Source organism: Hypomesus nipponensis, chromosome 1 (assembly GCF_054491055.1).
Source record: "Hypomesus nipponensis isolate SF chromosome 1, ASM5449105v1, whole genome shotgun sequence".
Lineage (NCBI taxonomy): Eukaryota > Metazoa > Chordata > Actinopteri > Osmeriformes > Osmeridae > Hypomesus > Hypomesus nipponensis.
Genome location: NC_140361.1, coordinates 8,769,592 through 8,790,000, shown reverse-complemented (window position 1 = coordinate 8,790,000; position 20,409 = coordinate 8,769,592). Strand labels below are relative to the sequence as shown.

The following is a 20,409-nucleotide window of genomic DNA, read 5'->3' as shown; positions in this document are numbered from 1 at the left end:
TATGAGTGTTGGGTGTTTGGTTTGTTGATTACAAGCAATGGAACAGATGTCCATCAAAGTCCGCACCTAAGACCTACCCTCAGAGATGAAGACCGCAACTCTCAAGTAGAGAAAATTAATACAAGTCATCTTCCAGAGGAGCAATTGAGTGATGGATTTCCTTTTCCAAGGACCGTTGGAGAGGTGTAGTACATGGGTAGGAGACTAATGTCTTCTTACTTAAGAGCCCTAATTATGATGAAGGCTGATTACGGGCGACCCTCAGAATCAAGTGTTTCCATCCGTCTTCCCATCTCACTGTCACTTCTCCTCTCCCTCCCTCTGTCTCTCGCTCCTCTCATCTCTACTCCGCTACTTGAGCAGCTAAGTATCTTCACCTCAAAACACAACAATCCCAGATCGCTTAACGTCAACACAGCCCCTCACCCCAGCTCAGTGTGAGTCCCCCCGAAACTCACCCACCTCCTCCCAACACCCCCACCCTAAAGCACCAACCTTCTGTCTGTCACAAGCCACCCTTCCCTCCCACAACTCCTCCGCCTCGCCCTCTTTCTGAACGCTGATTGGTTGTTCCAGGTGACCTCAGACCAGTTTCCATGCCGCCGGAATATAATTGGATGGCCGAGCCCAAGGAACCCAGCATGGGCAAGAGAGGGAGCAGAGGTACACACACACACTTGCACGCACACACGCACACACACAAACCTCAGGCATAAGATCAACTTCAGGGTCCTTTTTCATTGCTTGTTTTGATCAGTGCTTCGCTTCATGCTCAGCTTCAGTCAAGTCATTGTTTGGTGTTTATGTGTGATGTCCGTGTATCTGTGGTGTGTGTCTTACATAGCATCTTGTGTAGTATTATTGGGTGTGTGTTGAGTAGTATTGTGTGTTTACTGTGTGCGCTTATGTACCTGTGCATGTGTACTGTGTCTGTGTGTTTACTGTATGTGCAAGTGTGCCTGTGTGTCCTCTGTGTGTGTGTGTGTGTGTGTATCACTCTACGGTAGGTATATCTCCTGGGGCCCATTCTTTCCCTTCCCTCCCAGCTCACTACCTCCCTCTCCCCGTCCCTCTTTTCTATTGGCCTTTCTTCCAGTTCTCCTCCTCACCCCCCCCACCCCCTTTCATCCTCCATCACCACTACTCCTCTCCTCCTCCTCCATCTCTCTCTTCCTCGCTTATACCCCCCCCCCCCCCCAAAGTCGTGGTCAGCCATGCTGCAGGAGTCTATCTGTATTCAGTCTGAGAAGCTCCCCTCCACTGTCTGTGAAGTCTATGAATAACATTAAAGTCACTGGTGGGGACCACTCTGTCTCTCACTCTATCTGCATCTCTCTCACAGACACACACACAGACTGACTCTAACACACACATACTACTCCACAGCCCCACACGTTCTCCGATTTTCTCACGCGTCTCCGACGGTGTTATAAACAAATGATCCGAGTAACAGCCTGCTTTGATTGAGCTGAGACAATCCGAAACAGCTTCAGGGTTCTGTGGTCGCATCCCTTTTCTCTACCTTCTACAACACTGGGTTCTCTCGTTGAAACTTGATCTGGTTCTCTGTCCTGCCGGTGATAACAGTTCCATGGTTCTATACAGGACTCAGATGGGGGTTCTACCTCCTGGTTCTAAGACCACCTCTAACCTGCATGCTGATTTCCCCCCCTCCCAGATTCAGACAACTCCCTCCTGCGTTACCTTAGCGATGACAAGATCCTGGTCATAGAGGAGGAGCCGGAGGTCCCTGGGCGGGAGAGTAGGCGGGAGTCCACCCGGCATTCGCGGCGGAAGAGCCGCAATCCCAGCAGCCCCAGCTTCCCCATCAGCCCCTCCATGCTGTCGTCTACACTCCGCCTGGACCAGATCCCCGACGCCATGCCTGTATGCACACACACACACACACATCTGTATGCAGGAAACCCATCTCATGACTCTGATAACACTAATATCCTATTTTGCGCACGCTCAAACACACACACACACACACAGACAGTTCCCCACCACAAAACACACACAGTAAGAGGGACAGGGTGGAAATGGATGAGAGTGTGACGCTGTCATGCCACATTTAATCAGAAGCAGGAAGATTGAGTGAGGGTGTGTGTGTGTGTTCTACATGTGTGTGTCGAGTTTATACAAGGTCAGATTAATGTCCTTACAGGGAGGTGTGAAGCTTCAGGATTGGTTAATAATAGATAGTGTTAGAGCGTGTGTACTGTATGTGTGTTTGTAAGACAAGAGGCAGAGGAGAGTCAAACTGATCAGTTTCCTTGCCTGGGTGCCAACTTCAGGGACAGAGGGAAAGACAGTTCCACACACACACACACCTACACACACACACACATTAGTATGCAGGGAAGCCATTTCACAACTCACACTAACATCCTCATCTCCTTTCTTGCCTGAGTCTAAATTGGAGTTCATTTTGAGCTTTGTCCTCCAAACACACACACACACACACACACACATGCTGTTATTCTGTACTTGTAAATGACTTTCTCCTCCTTCCTCTATCAGATACAGAGATCAGGGGACACACTGAGAGCAGACACGACTGATCGGTGAGTGTGTGTGTATCCAGGAGTTTGGTGTCAGTTTGAGAATTATACCATTAATATATCATACCAGTAACAAACAGTGATGATAGCTTCCCCCCTCCCGCCACAACAGGTACTCAAGCTCTGGGAGTGACCGCCTGGGAGGGGCATCCATGAGGAAGGTAAAGGCACACACACACACACAGAGGGACCATCATCACACCTCTAGATATACAATCTCCAGAGCAACATCCAGTCCTGGGGTGTGTTAACACCTTCAGGCTAACAGCCACACTGGAACATGCCTGATGTTAGACTGTGAGATCACAGTGGCCTAGATACAGCCTCCTCTGCTTCTCTGGAGCTGTGCTGTTGTTTTCATGGCACACACTGCCCTTCACACATCTCCAGTGAAATCTTGCACCGCTTCAGTACCACTACTCATCTTCCTTTACTCTCCTCTTTCTATTCTGCTTCTCTTCCTTCCTTCCACCCATCTACCTTTCAGTCTTTCCACTACACCTCCTTAAGAACCAAACCCAACAAAAAGAGGAGTAAAGGTACGTATCCCACTGCTGTGTGTTTCAATGTGTCTTTGTTTCAAATGTGACTGGACTGTACAGGAGCGGACCCGGGTGTGGTTGACCTGGTTTCTCCATGTGCAGGCTCTCTGACGAGCGCTAGCCGCAGGCGGATCTCCTGTAAGGACCTTGGCCACGGGGACTGTGAGGGCTGGCTGTGGAAGAAGAAGGATGCTAAAGGCTACTTCACCCAGAAGTGGAGGAAATACTGGTTCATCCTCAAAGAGTCCTGTCTCTACTGGTACACCAACCAGAATGTAAGACTCGAGTGTGCACACACACACACACTCCCACAGACACGAGACACGAGCGTAGCACACGCACCGAAGAGCTCCGAGCCAGCTTTTACAATGTTTTTGCTGGGAACACTAAACACTTACACATACACACACACACACGAAAGCACACGCCAATCTTTTTTTGGTTCCTACACACACGACTATTTACACTCTCTCACTGTCACTCATCTCACTACGTGGCTCTCTCTCTCTCCTCCTTCACCCTCTGCTATGTACTGCAGGATGAGAAGGCTGAAGGCTTCATCAGTCTGCCAGAGTTCAGGATAGACCGAGCCATCGAGTGCAGACGGAAATTGTGGGTGTCCTTTGCTTGTCACTCACCGTCCCTAAATCATAGGACCCTGAGCACGCAGATAAATGCACGCACGCACACACACACACACACACAGGCACACACACACACACACAAGCACACAGACACACATAGACAGACACATACACAGTGTGATAATTGTGATCTCTTATCATTCACAGTGCCTTCAAAGCTTGTCATCCCAAAATCAAGAGCTTCTTCTTTGCTACAGACTGTCTCGAGGAAATGAATAGGTGAGTGGTTGTGTGTGTGTGTGTGTGTGCATGCTGAATCTGGAGTCTGAGATGTTTCAGTGTCACATAGCATTGAGCAGCTCCAGTACCTGTTTGTGTGGAAGTGAGTTGGTGTGGAAGTGACAGCTGTTGTATACTCTCATGAATATCTCAGCTGTCTAAAAGAAGTTACCGTAACACAGAACACACACACTCACTCATACATGCACACACATGCACACCCCTGACCACCACCAAATCCACAGTATGAATAAAACATGTTTGTTTCCCTGTCTCTGCAGAGTGTTTATTTGTGTGTGTGTGTGTGTGTGTATACTGTATGTGTGTGTAAAGGAGAGGTGGGGGGGGGGTCAGGAGGTTGTCTGTTATCAGCTGGAATGCTAGCCTGTCTTTCATAATTAGCACCAACTATCTACACCTCTCCTCGTTGACATGGGAATTGAATTGGAAGTGAAACGTTTTTTTTAAATATCCATGCTGAGACTAAATGTGTGTAAGCTGTGTTTGTGGTGTGTGTGCGTATGAGAGAAAGTGTGCGGGCACAGTGTTTAACGTGACACAGAGAGCTCAAGTTTCAATTAAATATACAATAGTTCCCAGACCCGGATGTGGGTTGTAAGGTACGTCAGTGAGGGACGTGAATGCGTGAGCGGGCTTCCTGCGTGACGCACTTCCTGGTGTGATGATGCGTGTCCTGTTGACCTGGCTCCCTGGCTCTATTCTTAGTTCATGACCTCCTTCTGCACTGTCCTTAGAGAGGACACCGACACTGTGTAGGACAGAAGGGAAGACAACCATCTGTGCGCTCTCTCTCTGCCACTTGATTTTCTCATCCCCTCTTTCTTCTCTGTCCCTCTCTTTCATCATCGGGGCTAAAAACAGGCTTGGGTCAACTTTCGGAAAAGATTGATTTAGGGATTCAGCTCTACACTCAACACAGCTTCTGCTGTACTCCCATCCCTCTCTGCTCCTCTCCTCTCTGCTCCCCCACCTTCCACTCCTCTTTTCCTCGCTGTCCACCCTTTAGTCTATTCATCTTTTCCTCCATTTTCATAGGTGGATGAACCGACTGGGCCTGGCTGCCATTGGCTACACCCCCGATGACAAGGTGCCCCGCCCTGATGAAGGTGAATGGGATGTGTTTGGACTTGATTGGCCAGCCACATTGATCTCTCTCACTGTTCCCTAAGACAGCGCCCCGTGTGTGTGTGTTCTTGACATCCAATCAGATTACTGGAGTGAGAGTGACCAGGAGGACGCTGACGGCTCCATGACACTCAAACAGGAGGGGCCGTCTTCTCTGTGTGACACCTACCACCGCACCCCCTCAGTAAGTGTTTACACACACACACACACACACACACGTCTACACGAGCAAACACACGGAAACACAGTAGCACACACACATACACACAAACAAAGACAGGCGTCTAACACACACACACACTCTCCATTATTTTTGAAGTGTTTCGTTCCAATAGAATATTTGATTCTAAAAGCCCCAGCAGTTTCAGTAGCGCAGCGTACAGTGCTCTCAGCTTCAATAAAACATTAGAGCGTGTGACTGCCAGGCCAGCCCTGCCCTGCCCACCGATCCCACAACCCTTATTGCCACTTGCCTGTGTTGACACTGGCAGACACTAGATGGTGCTAAAGGACCCTGTCTTCTAACTACATGCTCTAGAAAAGCATCCTTCCATGAGGTCATCTTTGACTTAGCCTGACTGGACTGGAGAAAGCAAGTGGCATTCTGCACAGCCGCTACCTATCGAAGCATGTGAGATCAGTGAGATTGAGGATGAAGGAGTAGTGCCGTGTTGTAGATATTCCAAGCTGGGTCCCGTGTGTTCAGATGTGCAGTCAACGGTCACGCCTCGCTGGTCATTGGTACTCATCAACCATTTCACTGCTCTCTCACTCTCGTCCTGGTGCTCCTTCTCTCCTGTTGTCCTCCTGTCCCTCCTCTCCCTCCTCTCCCATACTTGCTCTCTGTCTTCTCTTCCAATCCCTCCCTCCCACCCTCAATTTCACTTTCCCACCTTGCTTTCACCCCCTCCCCCCATCTCCGCCTCCTCTCCACCCCTCTCCTCTGCCCAGACCCACCTCCTCCATAGCTATGACCAGCTGCCTCGGTCAGTTAGCATGAGCCTCCTGCGCTCCACCCCCTCCCCCCTGCCCCTGTCCATGAGCGCCTCCACCTCCCCCATCCCCCCGCAGATGATGTCGTCCACCTCCCCCGTCCCCCCGCCGATGGTATCCTCCACCTCCCCCATCCCCGCACAGATGGTCTCTTCCACCTCCCCTCTCCCCCCTCAGGTCAACTCCTCCAGCCCCTTCCCGGAGCCCAAGCACGGGCGCCACTTCTCCAGCGAGTCCACTCACTCCCACTCCTCAGCGGAGGAGCAGAGGGGTGAGGGCGGCATGGGGACGGGCAGCACCAGCACACACTCGTCGGGTTGCCGCTCCACCCACCGGGAGCGCCGCTCCTGGCAGGACCTGATCGAGACGCCCCTGACCAGCTCCGGGCTCCACTTCCTCCAGACGGCGCCCTTGGAGGGGGACGGGGGCTACGGCGGGCGGGAGATGGGCATGGCTGACGGGCTGATGGGGGGGTACGGGGGGCTGGGGAGGCAGGGTATGTCCCCGGAGAGGCGTCGGCAGGCCACCCTCCCCGTCCGCAGGCACCACGCGGAGCGGGAGCGGGAGCGCGAGGGGCCCTTCCCCCTGGAGCGGGGGCCGCACACGCACTCACACTCACACCGGCGGTCCCACAAGCAGCGCAGCCAGAGCCTTCCCAGGAACAGGGATCCCCGGTCAGGAAAGCTACTGCAGACCCCCGCCCGCATGGAGGAGAGGAGCGAGGACGAGGAGGGGGAGGCCCAGGAGGCCCAGGAGGCCCAGGTCAACGATGCCAGCCAGGAGGGTGAGACACACACACACACACACATAGTTGATATCAATTATGTGGTCTGGATTTGAGAAAAATCGTACAGCATCTGTTTTTTTCCTGGAAAGACTCATTGAACGAATGAATGTCATGTAAACAACGTTTAAATGTAATGTGCACACCGATAATTAAAACGTAATTGAAAGTGCTTTCTCCTTCAATTCGGACTCTTATTTCCATTTGCTCAGTTCGAGTCTTTCAGTCACACTGATCACTTCCCGCCTGTCCTTCTCCCGCAGTCCTCGAACCGAGAGAGGGGCGGAGCGAGGGACGGGAGAGGCGGGTCTCTGAGGGACGGGAACGGCGTTTGTCGGAGGGGCGGGAGGGGGCGCCGGTGGCGGAGGGTCTGGACGGCCTGGAGCAGCTGTACCGGGCCCTGGAGCAGGCCAACGTGTCGGCCCTCGGGGACCCCCGGCCCTGCAGCCGCCAGGAGCTCCGACGCTGCTTCACCCAGCGCTGCAGGGACCCCCTCCTGAACGACAGGCTGCACAGGGTCCGAGCCCTCCGCAGCACCCTGAAGGTACACCCACGTCCGCACACACGCGCGTAAATACACGCACACCACATCAATATATCACTCCCATGGAATACAGTTCAAAGAACCCTGTATATAGAACCAGATGTGTTATGAATCCACAGTTTCATTTGTGTTCAAGTCGAGGGGGGGCGGAGCTGAGGTGGTCCCAGCAGCTCTGACAGGGGTCGATCCCTTCTCTCCTGTCCCTCAGGCCAAGGAGTCCGAGTTGGCGGTGATCTGCGCCCTGCTGGAGGACCCCACCCTGTGCTCCCAGAGCTTCAGGGAGTGGAAGCAGTGGAACAGTGAGCTCTACTCTGACATCTGCCAGCTCAGCCCCGGCACCAATGGCCAGGACGATCTCTCCCCGCTCGCGGCCCCGCTCATGACACACACACACTCCTTCATCGAGACGCATGTCTGAGGAGGGGGCCGGGCTTCGTTCAGGGGGCGGGAAGAGAGCGAGAGAGAGACAGAGAGAGAGAGAGGGACGCATGCACACACATACACACGCACGCGTGCGCACACAGATGCGTACACACCTCTTATCCCATGCCTGCCACCTTCAGTACATACACACATTTACTTTACACACACTCACAGCAACCAAACAACCAGGCACTGTACGATGTGTAAATAGTCCAACTGGCAAGTCAGGACACTGTGTGTGAACTTTTGATAATCCTGAGGACCCGGCAGGGCGCCTACTGCATGCCTGAACAGAGAGCTGTATTCTTCCTTTGTCTATTCAACACAAACCGAACACGCTTGACTAGCAAAAGGGGGAAAAATGGACTTTTTGTCACAACGGTTTCCTTTGTATTCTCCTAGTTTTGCTATGCGAGTTTCTTTTTCTTTTTTGAGCAGGGGTGTAAAACATGTAGCAGCAATACCGACCAGAAACCCCATGCGCCAAAACACTGTATCTTTCTACTGACCACAGCCGCAACCCCCCTCCTCCTCTATCTCTTTGTTTGGAACCTCATACAGCACATCTAATCTCTCTTTCAACTCCAGAGAGGCCTTGTCCTTCCGTCCTGACAGAGGAGGGATGGCGGGGTCTGTCAGTGAACTGTTCAGGACTGCGTGACTGTGACAGGTGGCGTGTATGGCCCCCCTTAGCTTCAACAGGGGCTCGCCTGCAAGTCCAGTAGCCACTGAGGAAAACTGTGAACTCTTCCTGTGAATGCAAAACCTCAGGGTGTGAAGGATCCACCCAGCTGAGGTTGTCATCTTTTTTCTATTCGAGAAAGGAGACGTGACCAGTGGGGAGATGGGACAACTCGGCAGTCAGTGGTCACCTGACTATTCCTGATTGACACAAGACTATCTGAGATGATCTGATTTCGTCCACGTCTCTTAACCTCTTTCTCTTTTATCTATCCCTCTATCTTTTAGGGTTGGTTTCCAATGCTTCTCTTGGTTTATTTCTTCCACTCTATACTTTATACTGTGTAGTTGGCCCACAGCGGCTTGTGTATATTTGTATACTTGTGTGTATCATGGTGTGTGTGTGTCTGTTCCATTGCCACTGTGAACCACTTCTCGGGGTAGCGAGAGGAAGGCAGGAGGGTGTGTAAACGCGTGAGTGTGCAAACTTTTTTTCTCCTTCTTCAGCGAATGCAAAGAGCTAGAGAGTATTTCAAAGAAATCACCACAAAGAATGCACTTTCTATATCTCTATATCTCATTGGCTGCATCACAGGGTCACACGTCTCAATGGCCTGTCATTAATGTTCAGAATATCAGGTAAAGCATTTGCCGTTTCGTTTTTCTAAAGATTTGTGTACAGTCAACAAATATATTTAACATAGAAGATATAAAGCTATTTATGTTTTGTGTCATAGGTATGATGTACAAAATAGCCCTATGTATTCTATGCCAAGGTTTTGCAGTATCCCCCGATTCACATAGATGCAGGGTTTTTCTAGTGAGGAGTTACAGTCAGCAAAGGGTAAACATCAATGGTTATTCTGGTTGACACCACGTTAAAGTTCAGAATATTCTCCTGACTGAGTTTTGCATGAGAAAAGGCCCCAGACTAATTTGAAAAGACAGGGTCATGTTGTGGATCAATTGTGTTGTTTTTTCTTAACTCTCATGGTCGCAAGATATTAGATTTGTAGCGCATGAAAAATGCAAAAGTACTGTTAAAGGAGTCTTTATATGTTCACTTATTTAAGTATTCATGTTTTTTTCTAAATCAAAATAATATAATTCAGTGACAGACTACAAAGAGAATATCTGCAGTTCGTACTGATCACACTATTGATATTGATGCATTTTTCTTAGTCATATCATTATTTCTGTAGGTTTTATCTAGTCACGCCTTTGGTACAGTAGGCTACATTCTCTTGTTTCAGAGTCGGCCAAAGAGGCCACTAATTTACCAGTGTCCCCTGGTGTCCCAAAACCTGAACAGAAATACACTACGACCAGCACATACTGTATCTGACCATATGCATTTTACTCTGTATCTCATGTCTTATCATTTATCATCTCAAGTAGCTCTAACTTTTATCTCACATAACTGTTTAACATAGACCCACAAAGAAACATTGTCAAAATGTTATGTTTTTTTTTTTCAAAGGAAAGTTTACCACAAAAAAAACTATAAAATGATGCAACTACTTTCTCTGTGCCTCCCCAGCCCTTTCTGCAACATACAGACTGGTCAGGGTGGTATCCATTTCCTACACACATTCTACTAAAGAGGGGACTAACCACTTTGCTTTAGTCTCTAAACTTCTGTTCATATCTGATATTGTTATCATTATTTCACAACTGCCCGCTCTTTGAAGCAGGTCATTTACTGTAGATCTAGAGGTGTTATGTTATCATTTGTAGGGCACAGACTGTGTTAATTCCTCCCAGCTCTCCGTGTGAGTAGACCCACCGCAACAGCCCAAGCCAATGGGAGATTCCACTGTGTGTTCTTTCAGGGGTGTCCACCTCACGGTACATTGCACAGGTGTATAAGATGTAAGTTGCACTGCGACATTGAAAAAAGGAACATATTGCTCTTTTTCAAGGATATTAGCTAACTGTTATTCTGTAAATTAACTGACTAAAGATGCTATTAAAGCAAAAGAAAGAAAATTACATTTATTCTTCCTAAAGTAGCCTTTTTTGGTTTCATATATATTAATATATATTACAAAACATACAGATTGTAAACCTAAGTTGTAAAACTTTGAATTCAATAAACTGAATCCTCTGCACTATGAATTACCCCTACCCTTATTCGTCATGTTGCTTCTTGAAAAATCATTTGTTCACCGCATGCTGTAATACTCCAGCCAGTAGGTGGCGGTACACACCTGTGAATGCAGCAGCGTATCACTGTTTTCTCATCGATTTAAGAAGAAAGCTGTCATGGCGGCCAAGGTGATTGTTTTCAACAACAGTGTTAAAATGTTTTGTACAGTTCTACATTTTGGTGTTTTAGTAATACATTTCATACAGTTGCAGCACAATTACACAAATATGCATTTTCAACTCCACTGAGCTATGGAAACTCAACCGAATACACTGTCTTCTTGCGAAGTACTGTAGCAGCTGGCGCTCACAAACAAGCAACACTGCAGTATGCATTGTATATGATCGTTAGGTTACGTTTATCGTTTGCTTTTATTAGACTACAACTGCTTGCACGCTGTCATTGCCATGTCAAAAAAATATTACAATATCTGTAATTTGAAAACATAAGAAAATGAGCGGCTGCTAGCCTTGTAGCTAGCTTGGAATTATTAGGCAGACACTATCATCTACTGTCTTTGGCTTGCACGACCTGTGGACCTTTCTATCTTGATATTGTAGTGTGAATATGCAACTTATTTTACAGCTGCTTTAATCCTTATATTAGCTAGCGAATTATGCTATGGTCACTATCCAGTCACTTTAATGAAGTTCCAGTTCCCCTCGACTTGCCCAAGTGGAATAGTATGTTATGGAGGTCTCCACATCGTCAGCGGTTATTACATTAACAGTAGTAGCAGTATTCAGCTGATGTGTGTCTGTTCAGGTTGTGATGGTTGCCGTGCCAACCGTCCTGGGCATAGCATCTTTCCGGGTGTGCTCTATGGAGACTGAATTGGATGGCATCTTCTCACCACAACAGGTACGGTTTCAGACTGAAACCCTGTCAGTGTAGGCATAACTCTACAGTTGGTCATGGCTACAACTTTAAAAGAATAAGTAGCAGACCAGACACTCAAACTGACTGATATTGCAATTAAAATTAGGAAAGTGACCCATGCCAGAGTTAATCTCATGTTTATGCCAGTAGATAAAGTACCAACATAACTGTAAGCACATTTTATGTTTTTAAACGTTTAAACAAAGTGGGATATCTTCCATACTTTTTACATCTGTACAGATATGACCTCACATTGGGGTGTCTACCTTGAAGTGTTTTGCTGCCCTGTCCTATCACAGCCTAACCTGTGTTCCTGTTCCTGTGTTAGCTGTCCGTCTACACACCTCTGCCCCAAAACTATCAGCTCCAGTTTGTCGCTGAGCAGCCAGGGGCGCTGCAGAAGAGCGTGACCTCTCTCAGAGCCACATTACAGCCCTACATCCAAGCTGCACAGGTAATACTTTATACTTTTAGATTACCATATACTCTAGAAAACCCCAATATACTCATAGACACAGATGTAATTAGGTAAACTAGATGCTTATTTGAGAAGTCACTTGTCTGTTAACTGAAAAACAGTCTCAACCGGTATTCACGGTTATTTGTTCCGTAACCTTCTCTGTCATATTCCTATGAGTCACTGTTACCATGGTCTGTAGGCGACACATTCTGTACAGCAGCAACTGCAGCCTAGTCTTTCAGTTAGTCAGTCAGTTAGTTAACCTTAAGCTGTCAGACAGGATGTAGGGCTAGGTGTAAAACTGATTTGCGGAGCATGGAATGCTGGTACTGTGCATAGGGCATCTAGGGGAACACTTACTGAAGTAGCACATATCAAGCAAGGTCATGAATTCCTGGAACAAATATGCTGTATGGGCAACATATAGAAATCTATTTAGCGTGGCTTTCTGCATCCATTCTACAGTATTTCCAATTTATGAGTTGTCTCTGCTAAATGAATAGATCCTACTGTACATCATCAACTGTTTACAGGGTGCTTGTGTCTCCGTGCAAGTTGGAAGTGTGCACCTGTACCATGCGAGTCAAGGTTAGCCCAAACATGTTATCTTATCGTTTTATTCTCAGTTGTGGTTAGTTGTGCCCAGTTGTCAGTGTTTGCATCATTGTGTGTGTGTGTGTACAGATGTGTACCACTATCTGAAAGACCCTCCACCAGGCTTCCTTCCCAGACTGGGCTCCATCTACATGGCTGGTCTGGTGGGCATGCTCGTCACCAGGCAGGGTAACACACAGTCCTATAATCACTCCACACTCTCGCAATGTCCATGCCTCATTGAAGAAATTGCCTTTCTCTTATTTATATATATATATATATGTGGGTGTGTGTGTACATTTGTTTTTGCATGCAATAGACTCTCGTCTAAGGAAACTAGCAGTCCCCCTGGTCTTTATGAGTGCTGGAGCATCAGTGTGCTACCCTGCCCAATCTGTAGCTCTGCTCAAGGTGAGAGAACTAATCACCACTTCCCAGGTTCTAGGGCCACACCCACTCCAAACTGACATCACAGAACTCCACCACGTGTTTCCTAGGTGATGGGCAAGCAGCTGTATGCAGCCGGTCAGTGGAGCACAACCACAGTCTCCTCGCTCCTGACCACTGTCAGCCCCAAAGAACCCAGCTCCAAAACCCAGGTACAGAGTCACACCAGACACTGGAGCGTTTCCACATACTTGCAAATATCACTGAAGCTACGTTCTTGTCTGTTTATCCATCCCTGTTTGTTTCTGACAGATTGACAATGTACCAAAGCCAGAGGCCCCTGGGGAGGGGCCTCCTGTCCCCGGCCCCTCCCCGGACTCCGCCCATTCCCAAGTCAGCCCCACCTCGGCCACGCCCCCCTCTGATGCTGAGCTGGTGGCGGCGTTTGTGCTGGCGGCCACACCCATCACTGGAACTGGGAAGCCCCCAGCTACAGGGCACACACACACGCCAGTCCTGACACAGGCTGACACACACACAGGTACCGCTGAACACACCATCACCATCTATGCAATAACAAACTCTGTTACATATACAGCTGTCACACCTATTTGCGTGATCAGCCAATCTGTCCGACCACATAGTAGCTAAACCATGTTCTAAATGATTTTCGCTGTTTGACTGACCTCTCTTTGGCTCTGTCTTTCTGTTTGTGTTTTTCTCTTTATGTATCTCTCTGTGTTTCTTTAGATTTCTCTGGTGGTTCTTTGACTCTTTTGCTCTTTTCCAGAACATCCAGAGGTCAGCCCTGAACAGTCCCTGATGGACTTTGGCCAGTCTGACCCTGAGGACGCAGACCTGTACAGCACACGTAGCTGAGAGGAGAGGAGACATGAGGAGAGGAGAGAAGGAGAGAGGACAGGAGACGTGAGGAGAGGAGAGAAGGAGAGAGGAGAGGAGACATGGGGAGAGGAGAGGAAAGGGATCAATGGCCCTACAGTGGCACAATCAGGTTCAATCAAGTCACACAGTAATCTGTATGTCCTAATATATGTTTATCCTGCCAAGAGACAGCATAATCCAATAACTGCAGCAATGCTTTCTCTCAGTGTTATCAGTGTGTTATCAGTGAGTTGGGTGCAGTATGTGAGTGTATGGGCGGCTACAGACCGCCACAGTGACAGGAGACATGGCAGGTCAGGTGAACACACGACTGTTGACTACTGCGTACGGCTGTACCGCACAGGACGGGGTGACATCATGTCCTGTCTACTTTTGACTTCAAGGCTTAGGGATTTGTGGGCAGCTTAAGAATGATACAAGTATGTTTTATATCATACTGATATGCAAATTCCAAAATATATGTATCTGTGATTGCATACACATTTTTGCACTTGTAGAGAGAAATATTTCCAATGTATCTTGAATAAATCTATATTTCTAAAGAAAATGCACTTCTGTTTTGATGAACACCCACACACACTCTGTTGGATCATTGGATATTGAGTTTCACTGATTAGTTCAATACGTATTTCATTTAAAATGAACTAAAAAGCCACACATTCAGTCATTGTTCTGTTTTTCTGGAAGAAAAGATTCAGACCACAGTCCCACATGCCTTTACTTAAACCTGCCTCAGCTCTGATGCACTCACAAAGTAACAGTATCTCTCCTTATCTTTACTGCTTTGTCATGGTGTTACCGGTGGTCCAGAGGATGTCTGTACCTCATTAACCCAGAGTTGGGCATCTGGCCAGCATGATGTGAGAGGGAGAAACTGTGCGTGTGTCACTGTGACCAGCTCTTGCTCTCCCTTTCTCGCTCTAGTTGTGTTCAAAGCATCTCTGTGCGTGACAGGAGGACCAACAAAACAAACTGTCTGCCAAGACCAGATCAGACTGAACTTCCTTCCTGTGCGTCTCAGTCTCTTTTTCCTGTCTGTGATTGGTGGAGCCTTTGTCGCTATGTGGAGTTGAGGGACCTCCAGGGCTGCCCCCTCTGACCAGTCTGTTTTTAGACACGTCTAACTCCAGCGTTCCTGGAAACAGTCTGGCTCAGACCACAAGATGTTCCTCAAGTCTTTATCTGACTTCTCACAATGCTAATGAACTCTTGCGGTACTGGTTTAGTCATCCTTCAGGGCCTGTACGGACTGAGGGAGGTTGGGAAATGTGGTTCCTCACTAGGGGTAGCCTCCAGCCGTCAGCTTGCCTAGCACGGGGACAAAGTTCTGGTGTTCCTTTCTTCTTCTGAGTGTCTCAGTTTGACTCATTTGCGTAACCTCAAGTAACCATGCTGAGACCGAGGGAGGAAGCTGGGACATAAAACCCCGAACCCTGAACCTTTAACCTGGGTTTCCTCTGAGAGGGTGGTGTGTAGTGGGGTGAGGACGGTCTGCTCGTTATCTGCTGATAGTTCAGACAGTGGGAGAGCCCTCCCATGAAACAAACTCAGAATGATTATCATCATAACCCTAAACACAAGACATAAGAAGCATGATACTGTATGTTCGCGTGTGTGCGTGTGTGTGCTTGCGTGCACATGCTGCCCATGGAGTCTGGTTTTCCCAGGCTTTTAGATGAGGTCAACTGATTAGCATTGGTGACTGTGCTGTGAGCGACTGGAAGACACACACACACACATCAAAGTGAAGTGTCCCTCTACAGAGAAGCAAAGCCATATTCTGCATTTCTCTCGACTGTTTGTCTAGGTGTTTATGGAATTACTTTCTAAGGCAGTGTAACCTAATATTCTTGACCTACTCTTTTACTCATGGCCAAATTCATTATTTGATGGATGTCATTGGCTGTGTCCACAGCCTCAACTTGTCCTGACAGATGCCCAGAGACTCTAACCCAGTCGGTGTCGGACTGTGTCTGGACAGAGATTCAGCCACTGGGTGATACTTGTTCGAGGATAAATCCCCACGTGTGACAGCCAGGCCTAGCTACTCTGAAGGGTGTTGATATGGATGGGTGTTAAGTTGTCATGACACGGTACAGTATGTGATACCTCCCGATTTGTATCGAGTGTGTTATATGTGGGTGTGAGCGAGAAAGGCCTTGAGACAAATGTACTGTTCCTCTGACTGTTTGGAGCTAAGGGAAAGTTCTGAGGAGAAAGAAGAGAGTCACTGGTGAGGCGTGGTATTGTGTGTCCTGCCTTCCTGTTGTTGCTGGCCTCTGTGGCCTCACATCGTAAATGTCTGCTCCAGGTCATTGGCTGTGAGAAGTGTGCTTCTGGTCAGGGTGTGTGACCTGTGGGTGTGTGTGTGTGTGTGTGTGGGTGTGTGAGACCTGTGGGTGTGTGGGTGCCTGTGCGCATGCATGCCTGACCAGTCATGCATACCTATTCAAGTTTCAAATCCTTAAGCCTTAACCTCCCTTTGTCTGTAAACCAACAGTATCCCCTCAATCTCAGGCCCAATCTCCTCATCCCTTCACCCCCCCCCCCCCACCCCTCTGCTACTCAGCAACACTGGCTCTCTACAGTCAGCCACTTAGAAGAAATGCTCATGGGGAATGTGTTAAAAGAAAAACTACAAATAACTCTCTCTGTCGCCAGAGAGACGCAGCCCATCCCAAAACGCTTCAGATGTGGGAACCACAGTGAACAAAACAGGAAACTGTGTTTCTAAACTGCAGCAACTGCATGTTGGTGTGAGACATCACCACCTTAGCCATGTGAACGGCCTCGGTCGTCATCGGTAACATCTCAGTCGTACCCGGATCTCGGCCAATCCTCTCGCTCCCTTCAGTAACCTTGCAGGGGAGAATCCCTGATGATAGCTTGGCCTTGTATTTGCTGATTTCTCAAGGACTGAGAAAGTACACACAGACAAATGATGGCAAGGTACACACATACACACTCCACAAACACACATACACACCACGCAAACACAAACACACACGCATACACACTTTGCCAACACACGGAAACATCCACAAACCCCCCTACTCCATCCATATTGATCAAAGGAACCATGATGTAACCTGGCTCACAGTGGTAAACACAACCCTCATTAAATTTCACTGAAGGTTTTTAATGAAAAACCACTGGAGGGAATCTCCTCTCTTTCTCCCTCTTCCTTTTTTTCCTCCTCCCACTTCTGTCAGTTCCATCTCTCTGTCGCCATCTTCTCCTCCATTTCTTCTCTTTTCCTCCCACCATTTCCTTTCCCTCTTCTCCACCTCTCCCTTTCTCATTTCCTCTCTCCCCCTCCATCTTTATATTCCTGTGGCACTTTCTCTGTCTCTCCCTCTGTCAGTTTTTACCCTATTTCTCTCCCTCTCCACTCCTCTGCTCCTGTACTTTGCCAGTGTAAATATTTCCCATGACTTATCTGACCGCTGACAATCTGTAAATGTATATGACACATTCATAACAAACTCAGAGGTGGCTCCAATGAACACAGTCTCTGCTCCTCCAGTAAGGGGACCATTAAGGGGGCTTTAACTCACAGGGTCATACAGTGCCCAGACCTGGCTGGAAGCAGGACGCAACCAATGGAATGGTACCGGAATAAGTCACTCCACCCTCCTGAGATTCCAGGCGGACATTGATTTGAATCTGAAGGTTAGATCCCCCTCAATTTGGGAAAACTAACACATCTTGATCTAATTTAACACTTCCTCTCTCTTTCATTCTTGTGGAATGTTGAGGTACAGATGGTGGGGGCTTTTAACCCGTTGTTAAAAAAGACAGAGGAAAAGAGAGGGAGAGAGAATGAGACAGTGTGTGTGTGTGTGTGTGTGAGAGAGAGAGACAGAGAGAGACAGGGAGAGAGAGACAGAGAAAAAGTGAGAGCCGTTGTCCATCCCATCTCCTTCTGCTGCTCAGCCCACCCCACCAGCTCAGTCCAGGGCCTATAAGACCCCACAGTCCAGCCTCAGCCCTCCACAGTGCCTCTCAGCCTCCAGAGACAGTCTGGAAGAAGGGAGCTCAGCCAGAACCTGTTCAGCCAGGACAGCAGCACCACTCCTGGGAAGAGCGGAACAGACTTTAGCTTACATCCCCTGGGGATAGGGTCTCGAAGCGCAACACTGAAGGTAAACTGGGATTTTTGGACACAGGCTGACTTTGAAGTATACAGTATAGAGGGTTGTTCATTGACATATGAGTTTTGGAGATTAGTTGAAATGTACTTTGCTACAGCAGGAAATATGATTTTAAATGGGTTGAAAATACTTGCTTGATTAATTAAATCATAACACATTTTTTAATGTTATTAGTTTTTTATGTTTTGCCTTTCTTGAGCATATAGATATCTTTAGTAGGCTTTTAGTTTAGATATTCTTTATGGTAATTATGTTGATGATAGAATGTCCTAAAACAATTGAGAGTTTTCTGGGTGCGTAGAGGATGTGATTCCAAAGCATACCAGAACGACACATACGACAGGAGACAAGGATGGGGAGAACTAGTTGTCTTACTGTATATAAGGCTCTTATGAATGTCACTGGTTGTTTTAATGCAGCTGGGCAACTGTTGGAGAAGCAACCACCCAAACTATAACCATGGAGAACAACTTCTCTCTCCTGAATGCCACCCACTCATTCTACACGCCCACAACTGACCTCCCCTCCTCTCCAACGTCATCGCCCCCCTGCCCAACCTGGCCCTCCCTGCCCCAGAACATCCTCATCCCCTCCCTCTACGGCATCATCTGTGCCCTGGGCATCGTGGGCAACACTCTGGCCGTGTGTTTGCTGGCTCAGACCGGAGGAGGCAGGAGGACGATGGCCAACAGCTTCATGTTGAACCTGTGTGTGTCCGACCTCCTCTTCCTCTTCTCCCTTCCTCTGTGGGCGGTGTACTACTCCCTGGGCTACCATTGGCCGTTTGGCTGGCTGGCGTGCAAGCTCTGTGGTGGCCTTCTGTCCCTCAACCTGTACGCCTCCATCTTCTTCATCACGTGCATGAGCGTGGATCGCTACCTGGCCATCGTGCGTCCACTCCACGCCCAGGGCAACCGGGACCCGCGCCGCGCCCAGCTGGCGTGCGTGCTGGTGTGGGTGCTGGCGTTCGCCAGCTCAGCCCCCACCCTGGTGCTGAGGGACACCCGCCACGTGGAGGAGTTGGGGGTGGAGGCGTGCGTGATCCTGTACCCCCATCACGGCTGGTTTCTCAGCCTGGCCTGGATGAAAATGCTTCTGGGCTTCCTGTTGCCCATGGCGATCATCACGTCTTGCTACTGCGCCATCGCTAGGCACCTGATGCTGGGGGCCCCCGGCCTGGTTGCCAAACGTGGGGCAGGCAGTAAAGCACAACAGTCCACAGACAACCTGACTAAAGCAGACTCCTCACCACGACTGCCTGTCACAAGCCTTGGCCAGGAGCCCCCAGTGAGCTCCGAGCGCAGGCCCTCCATCCCATGCTCCGTCAGGCCCCTGGAAGGCCGGGGGCTGGAGCGGGTCCTGTGGACGGTGGCGGCCGTGGTCCTGGCCTTCTTCTTGTGCTGGTTCCCCTTCCACCTGCTGACCCTGCTGGACGTGCTGCAGAGCCTGGGTGTGGTGGAGGAGTGCTGGGCTCACTGGGCCCTCGCCACCCTGCTGCCCCTCAGCCTCAGCCTGGGCTTCTCCAACTCAGCCATCAACCCCGTCCTCTACTGCTTCCTGGGGAACCACTTCCGGGGCCGCCTGGGGGGGATGTGGGAGGGCTTGTGTGTGCGTGTGACGGCCCAGGGGAAGGCCCGCATGCAGAAGAGGGGCTCCTTCAGCACCAGACTCAGCTCCTTCTCCAGGAAGCAGAGTGAGACCTCTGGCCCCACATAGAGACCCCACCCTCCTTGACAGGGAAGGTGAACCTGCAGAACAGACTGTCCAGATAAAACCATAACCTATCTAGCTCTGCCTCTTAAACTTTGCCCCCTACAGGACCACCGAATGAACCTCTCTCTATGGCACTGAGCTGTGAGCACACACACATAAACACTTTCTTTGTACCCAGCAAAGAACCCAGCTATGAAGCTGGGCTGATTGTAAAGATTGACTGTGTCACATTCACCGTGTATTTAAAAGTATGATGTATTATTTGGTATAGCTCCTTGACACACATTGTTACCTGTTCTTCTGAATTTTTATTTGAAATAAAAAATGTATATACAGTTTATGTTTTCTATGTTGTTGATACCACCATAGATTGCAGTTACTTTGGCCCAGGAAAGTTGAGTTCTGGGAGATCTGACATGGTTTGTACATACGGTGGAGTTATTGGACAATAATTGAATGCATGACATGGGTTGCAGAAGAGATCCAGTGGCTTTTCACTGTAAGACATGGAATACAAGCACCAAGGCAAGCCCCAACCTCATACCGGCTGTGCCTTGGTGCAGGTCTCATTTGATGCCACCGGATGGGGCTATAGCACAGCAGCAGTTCAACACCACTACCACTTTTCAG

At 48.9% G+C, this 20,409-nt stretch overlaps 3 protein-coding genes across 6 annotated transcripts in view; all 3 read left to right on the top strand.

Annotated features, from left to right (window-relative positions):
* Window positions 1-8,006, top strand: part of LOC146302392 (connector enhancer of kinase suppressor of ras 2-like) — a 35,548-nt gene extending 27,542 nt beyond the window's left edge. Inside the window, exons 12-25 of one of the 4 annotated variants that reach the window (XM_084699043.1) lie at window positions 577-663; window positions 1,679-1,887; window positions 2,530-2,567; window positions 2,677-2,739; window positions 3,048-3,103; window positions 3,209-3,381; window positions 3,645-3,718; window positions 3,898-3,969; window positions 5,026-5,096; window positions 5,199-5,299; window positions 6,067-6,207; window positions 6,253-6,877; window positions 7,165-7,436; window positions 7,645-8,006. In XM_084699043.1, the coding sequence (XP_084555169.1) occupies window positions 577-663; window positions 1,679-1,887; window positions 2,530-2,567; window positions 2,677-2,739; window positions 3,048-3,103; window positions 3,209-3,381; window positions 3,645-3,718; window positions 3,898-3,969; window positions 5,026-5,096; window positions 5,199-5,299; window positions 6,067-6,207; window positions 6,253-6,877; window positions 7,165-7,436; window positions 7,645-7,854 (2,192 nt within the window). In that variant the 3' untranslated portion in view covers window positions 7,855-8,006. Of the gene's footprint in view, window positions 1-576; window positions 664-1,678; window positions 1,888-2,529; window positions 2,568-2,676; window positions 2,740-3,047; window positions 3,104-3,208; window positions 3,382-3,644; window positions 3,719-3,897; window positions 3,970-5,025; window positions 5,097-5,198; window positions 5,300-6,066; window positions 6,893-7,155; window positions 7,437-7,644 lie in introns of all 4 variants that reach the window. The other 3 variants (XM_084699045.1, XM_084699044.1, XM_084699042.1) reach the window with 3 other exon arrangements.
* A 2,739-nt stretch (window positions 8,007-10,745) lies between these two features.
* LOC146302391 (MICOS complex subunit MIC27-like) lies at window positions 10,746-14,459 on the top strand. Its single transcript, XM_084699041.1, has 9 exons — window positions 10,746-10,817; window positions 11,455-11,550; window positions 11,897-12,022; window positions 12,562-12,616; window positions 12,713-12,811; window positions 12,942-13,033; window positions 13,120-13,221; window positions 13,322-13,550; window positions 13,800-14,459. The coding sequence occupies exons 1-9, from the start codon at window positions 10,806-10,808 to the stop codon at window positions 13,886-13,888; spliced, it is 900 nt and encodes a 299-aa protein (XP_084555167.1). The 5' UTR covers window positions 10,746-10,805; the 3' UTR covers window positions 13,889-14,459.
* A 3,449-nt stretch (window positions 14,460-17,908) lies between these two features.
* LOC146302390 (type-2 angiotensin II receptor-like) lies at window positions 17,909-20,117 on the top strand. The gene is made up of 2 exons (XM_084699040.1): window positions 17,909-18,057; window positions 18,486-20,117. Exon 2 carries the CDS (start codon window positions 18,526-18,528, stop codon window positions 19,780-19,782), a length of 1,257 nt encoding a protein of 418 aa, XP_084555166.1. The 5' UTR covers window positions 17,909-18,057; window positions 18,486-18,525; the 3' UTR covers window positions 19,783-20,117.
* The last annotated feature ends 292 nt before the right edge of the window (window positions 20,118-20,409 follow it).

Bases quoted from the DNA above. Each gene is read 5' to 3' on its own strand.
- LOC146302391 (XM_084699041.1), top strand. The intron at 11,551-11,896 runs GTACGGTTTCAG...TTCCTGTGTTAG, and splicing joins GCATCTTCTCACCACAACAG to CTGTCCGTCTACACACCTCT. The intron at 12,812-12,941 runs GTAACACACAGT...TGCATGCAATAG, and splicing joins CATGCTCGTCACCAGGCAGG to ACTCTCGTCTAAGGAAACTA.
- LOC146302390 (XM_084699040.1), top strand. From the start codon at position 18,526: ATGGAGAACAACTTCTCTCTCCTGAATGCCACCCACTCATTCTACACG.